The sequence below is a fragment of the Pipistrellus kuhlii genome, unplaced genomic scaffold (assembly GCF_014108245.1).
Source record: "Pipistrellus kuhlii isolate mPipKuh1 unplaced genomic scaffold, mPipKuh1.p scaffold_m20_p_3, whole genome shotgun sequence".
In the NCBI taxonomy this organism is placed as follows: domain Eukaryota; kingdom Metazoa; phylum Chordata; class Mammalia; order Chiroptera; family Vespertilionidae; genus Pipistrellus; species Pipistrellus kuhlii.
In genome coordinates, this window is record NW_023425529.1 from 175470140 (window position 1) to 175488024 (window position 17885).

Here is a 17885-nt window from a genome sequence, read left to right on the forward strand (position 1 = left end):
CGCTCCACCGACACACGCCCTGCCCTGCCCTGGGGGCCCCTCGCCTGCGCCCGCCCAGCCGGGCCACCGGGAAACGCCAGCGGGTCCCCATGGACCCCCCTCCCCGCGCGGCTGCCAGGGGATCTCGCTTTGTTTTTCAAGGTTAAAAACACCACCACCACAAAACACAACTCTCCTAAAACCTTAGCCAGCCACCATCAGACAGAGGCATCTTAGGCAGAAAAAACACACCCAAACCCCCAAACCCTGCAGAAGCCTCCAGGATCCGCGGGAGCCTGAGGTCCCTGCGGGGACCGCCGTGAACTTGACCCGGCTGGGCTGATGGGGTCCCCCAGGACCCCAGCTCATCACGGAGCCTGTGTGTGGATCTAACTGTTTTCCTGTGAACCCCTCCCCTCCCTCCCCTCTTCCAGCCCTCCCCCCCTCTGCCCTCACCTGCCAGCCGCCGGTCCCGGCTGTTTTTCCAGATCACATCCAGGGCCCTGGCCGTGGAGTCTCGGATGTGGTCGCTGAAGGACCTCCGCAGAGGGGCTCGCAGGGGCCGCGCCATCCCGCGGGCCTCGGGGTCCCCCATCCCCGCGCAGGACCTCAGGGCTGCAGCCCCATCCCGCTCCCCCGGGGCTCCGCTCCGGCTGCAGGCGCCCTCCCCGGGCTGCGGGGCCGGGGACAGGGACCGGGCGCCCGCGAGCCCCGCGCCGCCTCCGCCTTCGGGAGCCGGGAGCCGGGCGCCGGGCGATGCGGCTCGCACTGCGGCCCCGAGCGCGCCGACTGCAGGCGGCCTCCTGGCCCCGCGCCAGCCCCGGCACATCTGGAAAGGCTTACCGCCGAGCCCGCGCCGCGCCTCCCTCCGCGGCTCTGGGATGCTCCTGGCTTCCTGTGCAATCTAGTAACTCCACTGGGTCCCTGCCTGGCTGTCCGGCTATGAAATCGCATCTCTCCTTTCCCCTGGCAGCCCCACAGAACCTTGCATTTTGAAGGAAAGGCAGGGCAGAAGGCAAAAAAAAATAAATAAAATAAAATAAAAAAAATCTATGTCTATGTCTATGTCTGTTTATGTCTATATCATCTATATCTATGTCTATGTCTATGTCTATGTCTATGTCTATGTCTATGTCTATATCATCTATAGCTATATCATCTATATCTATATCATCTATATCTATATCTATATCTATATCTATATCTATATCATCTATATCTATATCATCTATCTATATTTATATATCATCTATCTATATCTATCTATATAAATGAGGGAGGCTGGGAGGGGTTGCAGGTAGGGTGCTCTCTGACTTTCAGGTTAACTCTCCCTGACAGGTGATTATCTTTTCTTGTGTTTTATTAACTCGTGGCTTTGGAGTAGGATGTGTATGAGACAGAAAACAGCCTTGAGCTGCGGTTGTGGGAAGGCAGCTACGGCTGTCCTGGCAGCCTGCAGGCCGGTCTGGATTCTCTCTAGGTGGGTACCTGAGTTTTAAACAAACTATCCATCAGCCCCTCATGTTTCCCCTCTGAGGATTCTTCTACTTTGATTCAGGATTGAATCAAATCATTTTTGGTTTTGCACATCTTTCCAAATGAAGTAAGCAGAAGTCATCATCACTGCACATAAAAAACAACCTTCAAAACAATACACAGCGCCAACAGAAATCAAAAGATGGGCCCACTGCTTCTTTTACAAGATATGCTGGGTTTCTAAAATGCCAGATAAGTCTATTTCTCTGCCAGTGAATTGGGCTGATTTTCTTTTTCTTCTTTTTTTTTTTTTTGGCTGATTTTCTATCTTTTAATGCATTTTTAATTATCTTCTTTCTCGCTTTCCCTTACATTCCATTTTAGAATGTTCAAGGTTTAGCATCAAGTACCTAAGAGCCAGTTCATAACCTTTGTGAAATTAAATATTGTGCAAAAAGCACTTTGTAAATTATCAGGTACCAAGCAAATTCTAATTATTCTCATAATTATTTTTAAACATGAAACTAATTTCTTTTTAAAAAAATATATTTTATTGATTTTTTTTTTTTTACAGAGAGGAAGGGAGAGGGATAGAGAGCTGAAAACATCAATGAGAGAGAACAATCGACCAGCTGCCTCCTGCACACCCCCCACTGGGAATGTGCCCGCAACCAATGTACATGGCCCTGACTGGAGTCGAACCTTGGACCTTTCAGTCTGCAGACTGACGCTCTATCCACTGAGCCAAACCGGTTTCAGCTAACATGAAACTAATTTCAACCCACATTGATCTCCAGAGTTTCCAAATTTCTTCAGCATACATCCTCTTCCCCATCAACTTTGACAACTTACATTTTAATTATCAGAACATAAATTATCAGACCTAAAATTGTGAGAAGGTGCTGCTCACGTTATGAGAAATACTAGTATGTACTATTGCATATTAGTAACCCATGAGTCTTAAATTATATTGTTTCCAAATTGTTAAGGCTCATGACTATCTCTAACTCAGACTGTGTTTCTTGGTAGATATCTACCCCTTTGCCTTATTGTTGGGCTGGGCATAGATCAAGAGGTACAAACTACTGAGGTATACAGACCTCTGTGCCTGTGGGAGGCAATTCCAAGGGACAGTTCACCATTAAAAAGAAAAAAAAAAATCTAGCCTGGCAGCTGTGGCTCTGTGGATGAGTCAGCCTATGAACCAGGAGGTCACGATTCAATTCCCTAGTCAGGACACATGCCTGGGTTGCAGGCTCAGCTCCATCCCCAGTAGGGAGCATGCAGGAGGCAGCTGATTGATGATTCTCTCTCATCATTGATGCTTCCATCTCTTTCCTCTCCCTTTCTCTCTGAAACCAATAAAAACATATTGTAAAAAAAAAAATCTAAAAAATGTGGTCACCTAATATCTGGTTCATTTTAAAATAAGCGCTCTCTCTCTCTCTCTCTCTCTCTCTCTCTCTCTCTCTCTCTCTCTCTCTCTCTCTCTCTCTCTCCCCCCCCCCCATCTCTCATAGCAGAGGAACAGGATAAAGTACCCATAGCCACAAGTACTGAACCAAGCACTGTGTTGGGCCTGGGGAATCTGAAAGTGAAGACATCAACTCTGTTCTTGAGGAGGAGAAATCACATTGTCTACAAATAATTTCATAATAATGTAATAAGTTCCATGATGGAAACATGTTAATGGGCCAACACACAGGAGGGGAAAAAACAAACAGCTTGGATTCCTAAATTTTCCTTCTCACTAGCCTCACCTACATTTCCCTTCTAGATCTGTGACAGTAAAGGATATACAATCATTCCTAGCACAAATATCAACAGCTGATTGCATGAGTCATGAGCAATGAGTGGCTATAATGGCACAAAGCTTTGTTATGTTTAAACACAGAAAGGAAGAAGGAGCAATAAAGGAAAATAATATTTATTGAGTACCTATGACATACCACAAGTTCTACTAGCACTTATATTAGATCCATATATATATGGATAGACTAGTGTATATAGATCGATCAATATAGGTGTCCTATCTTGTCTTCAGAGATTAGGAAGCTAAAGTTTAGACAGAAGAGACTAGAGAAAGATCACATAGAAAAAGGCAGATCCACTGAAGAGCTGTCTGCATCTTAACACATTGCGGACCAGTAGTTTTATTGCTAGCTTTACCCAGTGGCCAGATAAGTTTCTATTGAACGAGTTCAAAAAACGTTTTACATAAATGTGAAAGGCACACTTCAAAATTATATCGGTTGCATTTTGAGGTTATTTATTACACGGTCTTACAAGCTAATATCTTTTTAAAGTATGATACATAGTAAAACACGTTGTAATATGAAGTGAGAATTCTCGTGATCTGTCCGCAATGTGTTAAGCTTAGTAAGCCTGCAGTCCTAAATAGTTTGGTCAGAAATTAATGATATTGATGATAATGACCCATTGATATTATCTAGGATCCGTGGACACTAAACTGCGGGCCAGAGCTCCTTACTCTTAGCCTAGGGATGTCGAACTCAATCAGAGAAGGGGCCAAAATCTAAAATCCAGCCTAAATCATGGGCCGAATGGTTTACTGAACAGTCATAAACTGTCATTGTGATGGAAACGCAGCGGAGTGCAGTGATGACAGCGCGGTGCGGGCCACATTGCAAGGCCTGGCGGGACGGATTTGGCCCGAGGGCCTTGTGTTTGACACATGTGTCTTAGCCAATAAAGTCACCCAGGATGTGAAAGAAGCCTGAGTCTCAGGTAGGTTTTGGGTGATTCCAGCTATGGAAATCACAGGGCAAGGAGCCATGAGAACTTGAGCATAGTCAACATACACATTTTTATTTTTAATTTTTTTAAACAAATCTTTATTGTTCAGATTATTACAGGTGTCCCCCCCGCCCCCCATAGCTCCCTTCCCCCTGATTCCCAACCCTACTCCATGCCCTTACCCCCGCCACTGTCTTCATCCACAGGTGTAAGATTTTTGTCCAATCTCTTCCCACACCCCTCAGACCCCCTTACCCCTGAGAATTGTTAGTCTAATCCCTTTCTATGTCCCTGATTCTATTATATTCACCAGTCCATTTTGTTCTTCAGATTTTTTTATTCACTTGTTGGTAGGTATGTATTTGATGTCTTTTTGTGGTTCATAATTTTTACCTTTACTTTTCTTCTTCTTCTTCCTGAACACATACATTTAATGATGGGGCACCCAGGTCTGGTCTCCAAAGTGTTCCCAAACGACCCTCCCCTTCTGCAACACGTCCTTCCCAGGACAATCCTTCCAGCTCTTTGTAGCTCATTTTGGCAGGTATTGGAAAAACCTTCTTATTCGAACATCGGTTTCATTGCTGGAATGATCCATAGACCTAACCAATATGAGGTTTCGCATGTTGTTGTTTCTTAAGGAAATATACCAACATAAATGTGACTTATTGGCAGACTCTTGGAGAGGAGCAGCAAGGAAGGCTTTCATTATTGGCTTCCCCAGAGTCCACCACAGGGCTGGCTGCTGGTCCCCTCATTTCTGAAAACTCATTAAATCAAATTTCATTTTGAGGGTATATCAGCTTCTTATGGATGAATTTCAGCTACGTATCATGGGAATAATGTAAAAACCATCTCAATACACAGCCAATGTTATTATTATTTCTTTTTGCTTGCTTTCTGTATTTATTGGCCACCAGACATACCCCACACAGAGAGATTGCTTTTTAGAATCCACTGTGTAGAGCATAATTCCTCAAGTTGTATTTGCACAAATTTCAAATAAACCAAGTCTTTTCAAGCTGTTGAGAGTTGAGGGCGATATGTGATAATTAGTGTGGTCTCAATTTGGCAGATGGGGGAAGTGGGAATATGAGAAGTTTGCTGGTTTCTTTCAGGATCCCCCCTGGGGATTATAAGACAAAATGAGAACAGCCACACAATGCTCTGATAGCTTCTCACTTCCTTGCTTTTTTGTGATAAAGAGCTCTTATTAGCCATTGGTGGGGCTGCTCTCTGACCTGGGCCAGCTTTGCAAACCCGTCCAGATCCCTGGAGAGAGAGAGAGATTCTTGTCTAGCCAGCTAGAGATTCTGGCTCTACTGTGTCCCTAATATTTTCCATCCAAGAAAAACATTTGGCAATATATTATACATTTTATCTAGTTCTGTCTAACTTATAAATTTTGTCTTCTTACTGCAAACAAAAATTTTAAAATTTAATGTTATAGTGTTTCTAGGTTCCATTTGCTTTGAGGGACCTTATTTTCCAAGCTTGTGTAGCAAAAGAGTGGTCACAGGGCCTCTCTCATTTGCTGAGGCAACTCATTTAAGCCTTCTTTGGAGCAATTAGAACAGTTAGGACTACCCAAAGCACTGATAAGTTTCTATTAAAAAAACATGAACCATGATGGGAAAGGGAAAGTTTATTGAGTCAATGGCATGTTTGGATTTGGGTCATTAACAAGGAAAGGAAGTTATTGAAACCTCATTTGGCTAAGCCCTGTGAGCAAGCCAGCACCTGCAACAGGACATCAGGCTTAGCGAATGACAATGCCTACCCTGGCATAACCAGTCTGCCCAGGAGGTGGTCAGTCCATAAAAATGCAATTCTTTGTTACTTAAGTGTCCAAAAGCCCATGGCGAAGTGAATGCATAGTGTGAGGCCTCTGTAACTCTGAGGAGCATATACTTGTTTTTTGTGTATCCAATTGGTAATCCCTACCCTGCAGGTTACGTGCTGCAAGTGACTGTTTCGATTTTGATATGTGTATTTAACTTTACCACCTTTACCACGTTGTTCTGGTACAAGTAGAAATCTCTGATCTCTGCCATGGGATAAGATTGCCCTTAGGAGGCAGGAAGGAAAACATTAGAATCTATGTCTATATCTATGTATATAGTTCTTTAAATACTTATACTTTTGTCTAATGTCTAGTAATTAAAATAAGGAGGTATCATTTACCACGTGGTCAAAAATATGAACTACTTAGAGATAGATTTAATGATATGTGTACAAAGCTTGTACACTGATTGCCATAAGACTGCCAAGAGAAATTATTAAACCTAAATAAATAGAGATATGCCCTGCTTATGGAGCTGAAGACTCAATATTGTCATGATATCAATTCTTTTCACACTAATCTATAGATTCAAGGTAAAACCAGTTGAAATTCAAGTAGGGTTTTTTTTTTTGTTTTTTTTAAACTGATGCATTGCTTTAAAATTTATATGGAAATATAATGTCTATATCTAAATTAACCAGAAAGATGTTGAAAAAGGAAAGCAATGTTGGAAGATTAATACTACCTGATTTCAAAAGTTACTATGCATGCACAATACTAAAGACAGGGTGGTACTGATAGAAGGCTGGACATATAAAGACCAATGAAGCAAAATGAAGATTCCAGAAGCAGGGCCACAGTACCTGCTCAACTTATTTTTGTTCAAGATGCCAAGGTAAGTCAATGGGTAGCATGATCTTTTCTAACAAATGATGCTAGATAATCACATGAAAAAATGAGCTTCAACCCTTACCCTATACCTTACACATACATTATCAACTCAACAGAAAAACAAAACAAAACAAAACACCAATGGATTCTATGAGTAAATATTTCACAGAGCATATGGAAGTGATAACATTGGGAAATAGAAGCTCAGTGTTAAAAATTTTGATATTATTGAAAATTCTCTGAGAAAAGCAAATCCCCAGAACTCTGAATCTCTGACCATCATATGTACATCTTCACAGAGGTAGGGAGGAAATCACTGCTTGGAGAATTGTCACTGGTTGAGAGTATGGGCATACTGAAATGGATGCTAGTGTGGTGTTATTGGATCAAGTTATATGAGAAAGAAGGCACTTAAATATTATCCACAATAACATATATTTGAATCGTATCATGAAAGACTCATTCTATATATATAGAATAATTATTAGTATCAATTCATGTAGTGTTATTAGTATTGGCATGTTTTTAACCAAAACAAATGAAACATTTTAACCCAACAATGATAAGGTTATTTTTAGATAGCATTATTATATTAGGATATGCTATTTGGGAGGATATGTATTTGTTTTTAGGGCACCTAATGGAATATTAAAAAAATGCTTATTTGAGCAAGTAGGCAATCTTCTAACAGCAGTAAAAGAACATACAATTTTCACAGACTCTTTCTCATAAAAAATAAGCCAACAATTTCTTCCCAAATACTTAATTTATTGATTTTTTAAATATATGTTATTGATTTTTTACAGAGAGGAAGGGTGAGGGACAGAGAGTTAGAAACATTGATGAGGAAGAATCATCAATCAGCTGCCTCTTGCACACCCACCACTGGGGATGTGCCCACAACCAAGGTACATGCCCTTGACCAGAATAGAACCTGGGACCTTTCAGTCCGCAGGCCGACGCTCTATCCACTGAGCCAAACTGGTTTTGGCTTCATTTATTGATTTATTAGAGGCCCGATGCACAAAATTTGTGCAAGGGGCTCAGCCCATCGCAGCCCCAGCTGCCCTTTGCAGCCCCGCCCACTGGTCGTTCCTGAAGGTCATCTGGAAGGTCGTTCCACCGTCTGGTCTAATTTAGCATATTAGTTCTTTATTATATAGAATATTTTTTATGTCTATGTTATATATTTATTTTTGTATGTTTCAAGGTATATATCATTAAATGTTCAATATATGTTTGGAAAATATTGATAGTAAAATTGTCATAAAAAGCTTGAATTGTTAGCAAATAATTCTTTCATATATGCTACAGTAGACCACATCTACACTCTATTAGCTTAATTACTACTTCTATGGTTTAAAAGTCCATTATTACTAACAATAACTCATTTTAAAGTCACACATAATTTTGCATGATGCTAGCAGTTGCTTCGTGCTAAGCATGCAGTTTTAGCAGTCAGCTCTTTGCCTTGGGTCCCACAGGCAGGATGATGCCCTAGCTGCTCAAAAGCTTCCTAAATATCTTAAAGAAGAAAAAAAAGAAAGGACAAAAGTGAAACCCTTACTCTTCTGACTAGCTTAGAAAAAGATAAAGACAAATCAGGAGAAGGAAGTTAAAAATAAAGGCACTGAGAAAGGACAAAAGAACTGTGGGGAGGGAACATCACGACTCGTTTGCATAAATTAAACCCACCTGGGAAGGGGCCGTCTGCAAATTTCACCTGAAAGGCCATCTGCAGGGAAGGTCACGCGAACTCCTGTCTGAGTGAACAAGGCAGATGGCGGAGGACAGTGGAGGTTTTTAGCAAGTGCTTCTTTGGACAAATTCCATTTTTTAAAAAAAATGTGGGAACACCCTCATTAATGGATGAAAGAAACATGGCATCGTTCAAAGAAACTGCTGCTGCTTCCCTGATCTTGAATTGCAAATATGGGAGTTCTGACTCAAGCGTCCCCTCACACTCACTGTTGCCTGGTCTTCTTGGGGGCTATCACAATTCCGTGTGAGGTCAAGAGGAAGTGTTTAGAATATTCTTTTGTTAAAAGTATGTTTTTATTGATTTCCGAGAGGAAGGGAGAGGGAAAGAGATATAGAAACATTAACGATGAGAGAGAATCATTGATTGGCTGCCTCCTGGATGCCCCACATTGGGGATGGAGCCCACAACCTGGTCATGTGCGCTGACTGGGAATCGAACCATGACCTGGTTCATGGGTCAAACCACTAAGCCACACTGGCTGGGCTGTTTTCATTATATTTTTAAATGGTATGTGTTCAGGAGAGATTGGGCGGGGGGTAGGTGGGAGAGAAGAATCGATCACCATAAATAGGTTAGGAAACCCTGCTCTAAATAGATGTGTGAAGTATCTGGAGAGGGTGCTTCAGTGGCTGGTACTTTAGTTTTCTTGTGTTTAGATGGAGAGAAAGGTAACACACTGTTTTGTGAAAATTTAATCAATCTTTGAATTAAACAAATGGCTGTATTTGCACATTTCTTGCTATTTATTATTTGTGTGGCAGATCAACATAGTATTGTTAATATCTCAAGTTGGAAATCGAAAAAGTATCCTTTAAAGGAAATGGGAGTCTTTGAAATTTCACGCACATTGAGTAGCTCACATCTCGCACCAAGACTCATCATCAACGACGCAAGAACATAAAAACAAAAACGTTAAAAACAAACAAGCAAACAAGCAAACAAACAAAAGAATGGGTGGCAGGAAATATAATTGACAATTTTGTCATAACCATCAATATGGTTATTCTAAAGTAAACTTTTCTATGTAGCTAGCTTTTAAGAAATGGTTAGCATTTCTTTGGAGAATGAAAAATAAAGCTGTCTCAATCTTTGCAGCTGGGATAATAGCCCCTGACTAATTTAATAAGATTTACTATTCTTAGTAAAAATTATAATCATTCTTCAAGGCCTGTTGGAGTCTGGACCCATCCCATTTTTCCAAACCTGTCTCCTTCCAAACACAAACTCTGTGCTCCAGCTGGCCGGGCTATACAATTGCATCACTGTGCCTTGTGCATTCCCACTATGCTAACTGTGCCAACATCATTTTCCTCGCCTAGCAAAGTCTCATGCCTTCTTCCCCAGTTTTTTAAGGCTTACTTTCCCCCCGTCCCCCCAATCCTCGCTGGACCATTCAGCTCAGGTGACCTCTCTCAGCTAAATGTGTAGAGTCTTCTTTATCTTACCACCGAGCTTACCACTTACATTGCTCAGCAGGCTGGAAGCATTCTCAAGGTCTACAACAAGGATATCCTGAGACAACTCAACAGAAGAGGCAGAAAAAGGAGCACATGTCACCTCATCCTTTCTCAGTTCCTTTCCCCTTTATCACTGCCCCTCCACTTTCTAGTGGAGGGGAGAGGAAGCGGGGGAGAAAGAGGTTAAAGAAGAGAATTGGATGAACTGACACTTGGCTGGACTTAGATTAACCTGGAGCAGGGACAATACATTCCACGGAGGGGGACTGTAAGGATTGCAGCCTTACTAAAGAATGATAACATATTTGTCTGTTGCAGCAATCTATGGTAATAATTTTTCACTGTCATTTGGGCGGTTTTTAAGATTACAAAATTGAAAACTAGGAATGCTTTTTTCCCTAAGTCATTCCACCCTTCTCCCGTCTGACTGTCCAAAGTCACTACTGGATGGTGGTTTACTCCTGCACCCCCAATACCCGCCACCTCACAGAGATAAAGATTCCTGATATGGGGTGACTGATAATACTTGCTGGGCTATCTCAGCATGAGGGTGAGCCCTGGGAGACAAGGAGGGGAGGAGTAGGGCTGTACAGAAATTTCTATTTAAAACAAGAACTGGTACAAATAAACATCTGCTTATTGAAGGTGAGGGGTGGGACACCGTATAGTTTTCATTGCCTAGTCTCTATTCTTTGTTTTTTCCTCCTATCATGTCTGCATATGAAATTATTTTTACTGTTTAAAATGTTGTTGTCTTCAGTTGATTGGATAATGACTGGGTTGGCTAATGACAAATACATGAAAACATATGACATAATAGGGCATCTTTAATTACTTTGCTTGTTCAATAAACTTCTAATATGTTTGTATATTTTCTCTCACCTAACTACTAGCTCTTTGAGGGTGGACAGTTTTATAAGTCCAGCACACTATTTGGTAAAAATAAATATTTTGAAACATTTATGGTTATATTTATAACAAACTACGGCCTTTTATTAGCCATTCAGAGTCCTGATAACTTTTCTTAAGGCTTAGTATTTTGCTATGCAGTACAAAGGTTGAAGCACATGTTGAAATATGCTTGTGAGGCTGAAAACGGTTTGGCTCAGTGGATAGAGCGTCAGCCTTCAGACTGAAAGGTCTCAGGTTTGATTCCAATCAAGAGCATGTACCTTGGTTGCGGGCACATCTGCAGTAGGGGGTGTGCAGGAGGCAGCTGATCGATGTCTCTCTCTCATCGATGTTTCTAACTCTCTATCCCTCTACCTTCCTCTCTGTAAAAAAATCAATAAAATATATTAAAAAAAAAGAAAAATGCTTGTGAGGAAGAATAAATGGGAGACTTTGATTGACATTTACCAGTGATCCTCAAACTTTAGTGTAGATAAGAATTCCCTGGAGAGTGGAGTATATTATAATTGAGATTCTTTGGTCTGCAAATGCTGATTCAGGAGGACTGGAGGCATCCAGGAATCTGAATTTTTAAACAAACATTCTAGAAAATTATGAGGCACATTTGAACAAACATTGCACTAAAGGGGTGTGACTTTGTTTTCAATTAAAAATGCATTTTTCCCAACCCCCAATTAAAAAAAATATATTTTATTGATTTTGTACAGAGAGGAAGGGAGAGAGATAGAGAGTTAGAAACATCGATGAGAGAGAGTCATCGATCAACTGCCTCTTGTACACCCCCTACTGGGGATATGCCCGCAACCAAGGTACATGTCCTTGACCAGAATGGAACCCGGAACCTTTTAGTCCCCAAGCCGATGCTCTATCCATTGAGCCAAACCGGTTTCGGCCCAACCCCAAAATTTTTGCATGTCCTTTTATGTGCATGACATTCAAAGGTAAACCAGACACGAATTTTATTAAATAATGGGGGGAAATAAGCCTTCACTATCATAATGAAGAGCACAAAGGGATAAAAACCTCATAAGAACTTCAACTATAGTATGGAGAGTTCCAGGAGGAAGGTCTGACTTCATACTAGTGGAGATCATGGAAGGCTTCAAATAGGAGGTGGATGTGAAAAGTTGAAGATAGTATGTAAGGACATTTTAGGGAAAGGCAACAGAATCAGCAAAGATACTGAGTAGGAAGCGCCGGATGTGGAGAGTGTGGGCATTTCCGTGAGGGGTCTCAGGGCAGTTGGTAATGAGGGGCAGCTTGGCTGAGAGCGTAGGGCTGGAATTGTGTAACATACTGTTCGCTGGGTGGGACTCCCAAGAGAAAGTGTAAGGACAGACAAGAAAATAAATCCCAAATGTCAATGTCATGCAACTTATTTAAGGCTTGAGAAGGGATTCAGTGAGATAAAGATACAGTAGTAAATATTCTTAATTGTATTAAAATGATACCAATGAGTACTCAGATACAAATACATAACTTTACTTCTATGTGCTATATGATATTAACTGCCATTATTGGAGACAAAACAATCTTCCGTAAGAGAGTTTGCCTAAGGTACTATAAAAATATAACTCCATAAAATTGATCAGATATTTTTATTTTTACTGTTTATATCACTTAGACACTTTAGAGACATATAAAGCAAGGCTAGAGAATCTCAAAAACATTGTGAAGATTTCCCTTGCTCTTCTTCCTTTAAAAAACAACAATACAAAACAAAACAAAACAAAAAACCTGAAACCCCTAAGGGTTAAACAATTTCACTAAAGAAAACAAAAGGGCGGTAAGCCAAAGTCATGGGAAATGCTAAGGAAAGAGCAAGATCCTGGAAACCTACCACAGATGGAGCAAAGATTTTCCAGATGTGGAATTCTTTCTATGCATCAGTGCTGTTAGCTTGGCTCCCTTAGGTTCTACCAGGAAAAGGCCCAAAATACAACTGTGGCTTCCTTTTTTAACTTTTATCTGTAATCTAGCTAAACCTACTTTGCTGAAATGTTATATTTTGTTTCCTTTAGGAAATGTCTTGCTATCTGTCATTTGCAGTTGCTTTTTAAAAGCTGGCTTCCATTCTAGAGGGGAGGACTCTTGGAATGCCTGGAGATGCTTGTATGTGTTCCGGAATACCTCCACTGAGAGAGACATTTCTCACGTCGCGTAGTCACGGACCCCATGCCCACATCACAGAAAGACCAGGATGCTCCCTGCGCGCGGGGATGAGGGGGTCACGGCTCTATTTACGTTCTGTTGTCATGGACCATCTGGGAAATGGCTCCTGATTAGCTGCAGAATGATGAGTGCCATCTCAGAGTCAGGGTCACAGCTAGACCTACATGACTTGTTCTTTTTAAATGCGGTTCTCAAAAGTCTTACGAAATAATGAATGTTTTCGTGCTTAGCCATAACCCAGGGACACAGACAATAGTTCAGTGAAGGCCTAGATGGGAGGGCAGGGGAAGTAGGTGATCAATGGGGGGAAAGAGGAAACATCTGTAATATTTTCAACAACAAAGGTAAAAAAAATGTAAAAGCAAATAAACCAAGTTAGCCTATCACAGAAAGATAGGACGAATAAATAGATTAATTCAGAAAAAAAAATCAATGGCTAAATAAGGAAAGATAAAAGTTCATCATGATTATATATTATGGTTAATGTTTTTTTTAAAAAACATTTTTACATGAAATATATATTAAGTAGGTTCCTTAAATTTTGCCATTTCCATACAATTGAATGTTACTCAGTCTAAAAAAATAGTGTTCTATCGAGCCATGAAAAGAGATGGAAGAATTTAAAACATAATGCTAAGTGACAAAAACCAATCTGAAGAGGCTACATGCATATCTATCGCAGTCACACAGAATAGTTTCCCTGCCCTAAGCATTCTCTGTGCTCCATTGATTCCATGACTCCCTTCCCCCACCTCCTGACAACCCCTGATCTTTCGACTATGCTATAAACAAATGTCATACGGTTTGAACTCTACTTTCCACTCGGTTTTTCTGTATGAAACTTCTCTAAAAAATAAAGAATGAATTAAATCAACCTTTCTAGATTCACCGCCCTGTGCTAAGTGACTTTTAAAAAGATCTTAAGCTCAGCCAGTGTGGCTCAGTGGTGGAGCATCCACCTGTGAACCAGGAGGTCACAGTTCAATCCCCATTTGGGCACATGCTGGGGTTGTGGGGTCAGTCCCCAGTGAGTGGCGCCCAGGGAACAGCCAGTCGATGCTTCTCCCTCATCATTGATGTTTCTATATCTCTCTCCCTCTCTTTTCCTCTCAGAAATCAATAAAAACATATTTTTAAAAAAATGCTTTAAAGGCTATTGTGAATCAAAGCTGAGACAAACAAAACACTCAATGGATGATGAAAATCCACTTATAATAAAGCATGAAAATGACCAGTACGGACTATTTATGTTGTAGTTGTATCATTTCAAAAAGTATGAAATTCACAGAAGACTCACAGCGATGGTGAGACCCAAATGAAACGTTGGGAGGTGAGGGAAGTTAATTTCTGGAAGGGAAATTGAAGGAGCAAAGGTCGAGTTATGCAGGAGCACATTCAGGAGAAAAGTGAGGTTGCTACCATGACTACAGAGGGAAGTACAAGTAGAAGAGGATGAGAAATAAGGTTGAAAAGGAAGGGTAAGGTCAAATTATGGAAAAGTGTATTCATCAGCCTGAGGAGTTTTGGCATGCAACCACCACACACAGCATATCGCATGCCTTCCAGCCTGGGCTGTCTGTGTGGCATCTTGCGTTGGCCACAGTGTGACTTTGGGTATTTTAGGAAACCTCTCTCAGTCTCAGGTTCCTCATCTCTAGAACATAGAAACCGGTAACGCCTACCTTACAGGGTTACTGGAGGATCATATCTATAAAGTGCTTAGAACAGTGCAGGCACAGAGAGTAAACACTTGCTGTTATTATCCATTCAAACATCCATTTGACAAACAGTAAGTAAAAAACTTCCCAAGGGGCTGGCATTCCATGGGTGCAGAGAGAATGTCTGCCTTTCAGGAAATCACAGCACAGCAGGGAAAACATTTGGCTAATATATCCAAGAAGACCATAGTCTTTAAAAGGTGGGTAAGTTCAAGCCCCAGCCAGTTTGGCTCAATGGATCGAGTGTCAGCCTGTAGACTGAAGGGTCCCAAGTTCAATTCCAGTCAAGGGCACTATCTCTCTTTCAGGCTCCCGGCCCTGGTCGGAACATGTGGGAGGCAACCAATGAATGTGTCTATCATTGGTGTTTCTCTCTACCTCTCCTCCCTTCCACTCTCTCTAAAAATCAATGGGAAAAAATATCCTCAGATGAGGATTAAAAAATAAATAAATAAATAAAATAAAATAAAAGGTGGGTTAGTTCAAGAAATGATGACCTGTTCTGTTATCCTCCATTTATATATATATTTTTAAATACAGAGGGAAGAGTAGATTTAACATTTATATTAAGAAAAAAGTTTATAATATTAGCAGTTTGGAGTCATTGGAGTATATTTTCTGGGACAGTGTAATGGTTAGAAAAGTTTAAAAACAAAACAAAACCCCATTGTGGTCAGCAAGTGAGTGCTTTTTGATTTTGCTTAAACATCACTCATGAAATTCTACGAGATCTTTCCTACTTGATTACAGTAGTCAGGATGACATAGCTTCCCAAATCCATGACCCACTTTTTTGCACAAGCCTGGACAGCAAGAAGGTCACCAGCCTTTTCTTGAGCATTGGTTAATTTTTATGGTTGTTAATAACTGTTTTAAACTCCTCACTTTGGTATACTATATCTCAAAATCATTCACAAATTCTGCAATAGAAATGCTTATGGATCTGAAAGAGACATTGATCTCAGGCTCCTGCCTATAAGGAAACAAATGAAAGTCCTTCAAACCAATGGAGTATCTGATTATATCATCTCATATTCATTCAGGTCAAAAGCAATGCCTTGCTATCTGTACCTGTCCAAGATAAACGCACTCCTCCAAAGAAATTAAAATCAATGTACCGTTATCTTGTCAGTACATAGGTGTTTATATTCATGCTATTACTAAAAATGACTGAACTACAGACTTCATTGGGAACTCTATAAAGGTAAATATTGGATGGCATCTAAGAAATGATCAGATACGATTTACAAATTAAATGCAATTCTTCTATTACTTTGTAAGTACAACTGATAGAAAGGGCCTTTTCATAAGTTGTCTTTCTTCGGGGAAAATTGAAAATGACAAATTAATTTTTCTACGATTACTAAGTCAATGTCCATGAAAATACTGAAATGCAAAATGGCACTGGTGGTTCACAGCCACCTCCTCATATCATTGATAGCCATTCTTTCAAAGGATAAAGAGGGGCAGGCAGATAAAATGTGCATATGATTTTTTGGAGGAAGAAATTTATAGTTTGCCTAATCTTGTGAAAAGTTATGGTCATTGTAAGACTGGAGATTAATGAGGAGCCCGCATAAGCTGTTTGGTATTTCACGTAAATGGGTTGATTCAAGATTATTTCTGGAGCATCTGTTCTGAGCAACATACTCACTGGGTATGGGTGAGAAAGATGAAATGAGTGCTTTATGCCTGCAAGGAGCTTGCAGCCTGATGTGGAAGATCATTCATGAACTTTGTAGGAATCATTAAATGATATCGAAAGATACAGCCCCCATCAGCCAGCTATAGAGGCCTGGGAGGGCCAGTACAAGGTGTAGGAGGTAACATCTGAACTAGAACTTGTTAAAAGAGAAATTATTATGTACCCATGCTGATTGAATTATCACTGAGAAGAAAAGGAAGTATGTTTGAATGGTTCTGGTTTATGGACTTGGAAGTAAACAAAATACCAATAAGAACAGTGAAGAAAGTATTTAGAAAGGTATCCACCATTGAAAAACATTCCATGAATTCAAGATCTCCGGCATTTAAGAATAACTTACTTATATTTTTTACGAATTCCTTGATACCTGAAAGCTAGTATATTTCCTCTCAACAGCCCAGTCAACCACAGCCAACTTTTCATGGATTAGTTTACACTAGGTTTCAGAAAAAATGAGAAGGTTGTGTGCAGGCATACCCCAAATTCCTGCCTCACAAACAGGCAGGCGAGCAGAGACCATATACTAAGGAAAGTGAAGCAAGTGAGCCTTTATAAGCCATTAGTATAAAAATAACGAAATTCATTTTCTGAGAGTGAAAGGGAATAAAGAATTTGGAATGTTGGCCGAAGCCCAGCCTGGCCAGATAAAGACAATTTTCAGATCCTGCCGAACCCTGTAAAACAGCTGTGGGGTGTGTGTGTGTGTGTGTGCGCGCCCGCTTTGTGGTTACAGAAAGTGCTTTACTTAGAAGAGAATGATAAAATTCTACATGGGCTTTGGGAGTATTTTGAGTCTAGAGCAAAGCATTTTCTGGTTTTTCAAAGATCTCATTTACTCATTCATTTACCAAACATCAAGCATTGGGAACACAGAGTTGAATGAAACAAAATTCCGTCTTTCGGGTACTTACAGTCTAGTGGGTGGGATGGCATTAAACTGGTCTGATTTGTATTAAAATGGAGAGGCACAAACAGGGCAGAGTCTTTCAAAGGAGACCTCTGAAATAGAGCCATCCTATTCCCCCCCGCCTCCCCCCCCCCCCAACCCTGTTGGATCTGCTTATATTAGAACTGGGTCTGAGTGCAGGACATTGCATGTGTAAACTTCTGAATTGCAGCAATGATGATCAGACTAAAAAAAGGGAATACCTTTGCATTTTAGATCTGCCTGTGTGTGTGTGTGTGTGTGTGTGTGTGTGTGTGTGTGTTTTGTCACCTGTGTTTCCCTTCTCAGTGATCAAAGGCAGCGAAAAAAATTAATAACAAAAGGCACC

General features: G+C 40.7%; 1 protein-coding gene across 8 annotated transcripts in view; it reads right to left on the bottom strand.

Annotated features, from left to right (window-relative positions):
• Window positions 1–17885, bottom strand: part of DLC1 (DLC1 Rho GTPase activating protein) — a 360572-nt gene that overhangs the window by 171811 nt on the left and 170876 nt on the right. For 2 of the 8 annotated variants that reach the window (XM_036459003.2, XM_036459002.2), the window contains exon 1: window positions 436–823. The exons of 5 other annotated variants lie outside the window; for them this stretch is intronic. In XM_036459003.2, coding sequence (XP_036314896.2) covers window positions 436–808 — 373 coding nt within the window. In that variant the 5' untranslated portion in view covers window positions 809–823. Of the gene's footprint in view, window positions 1–435; window positions 824–17885 lie in introns of those variants that run through there. One more of the 8 variants, XM_045588924.1, reaches the window with a different exon arrangement.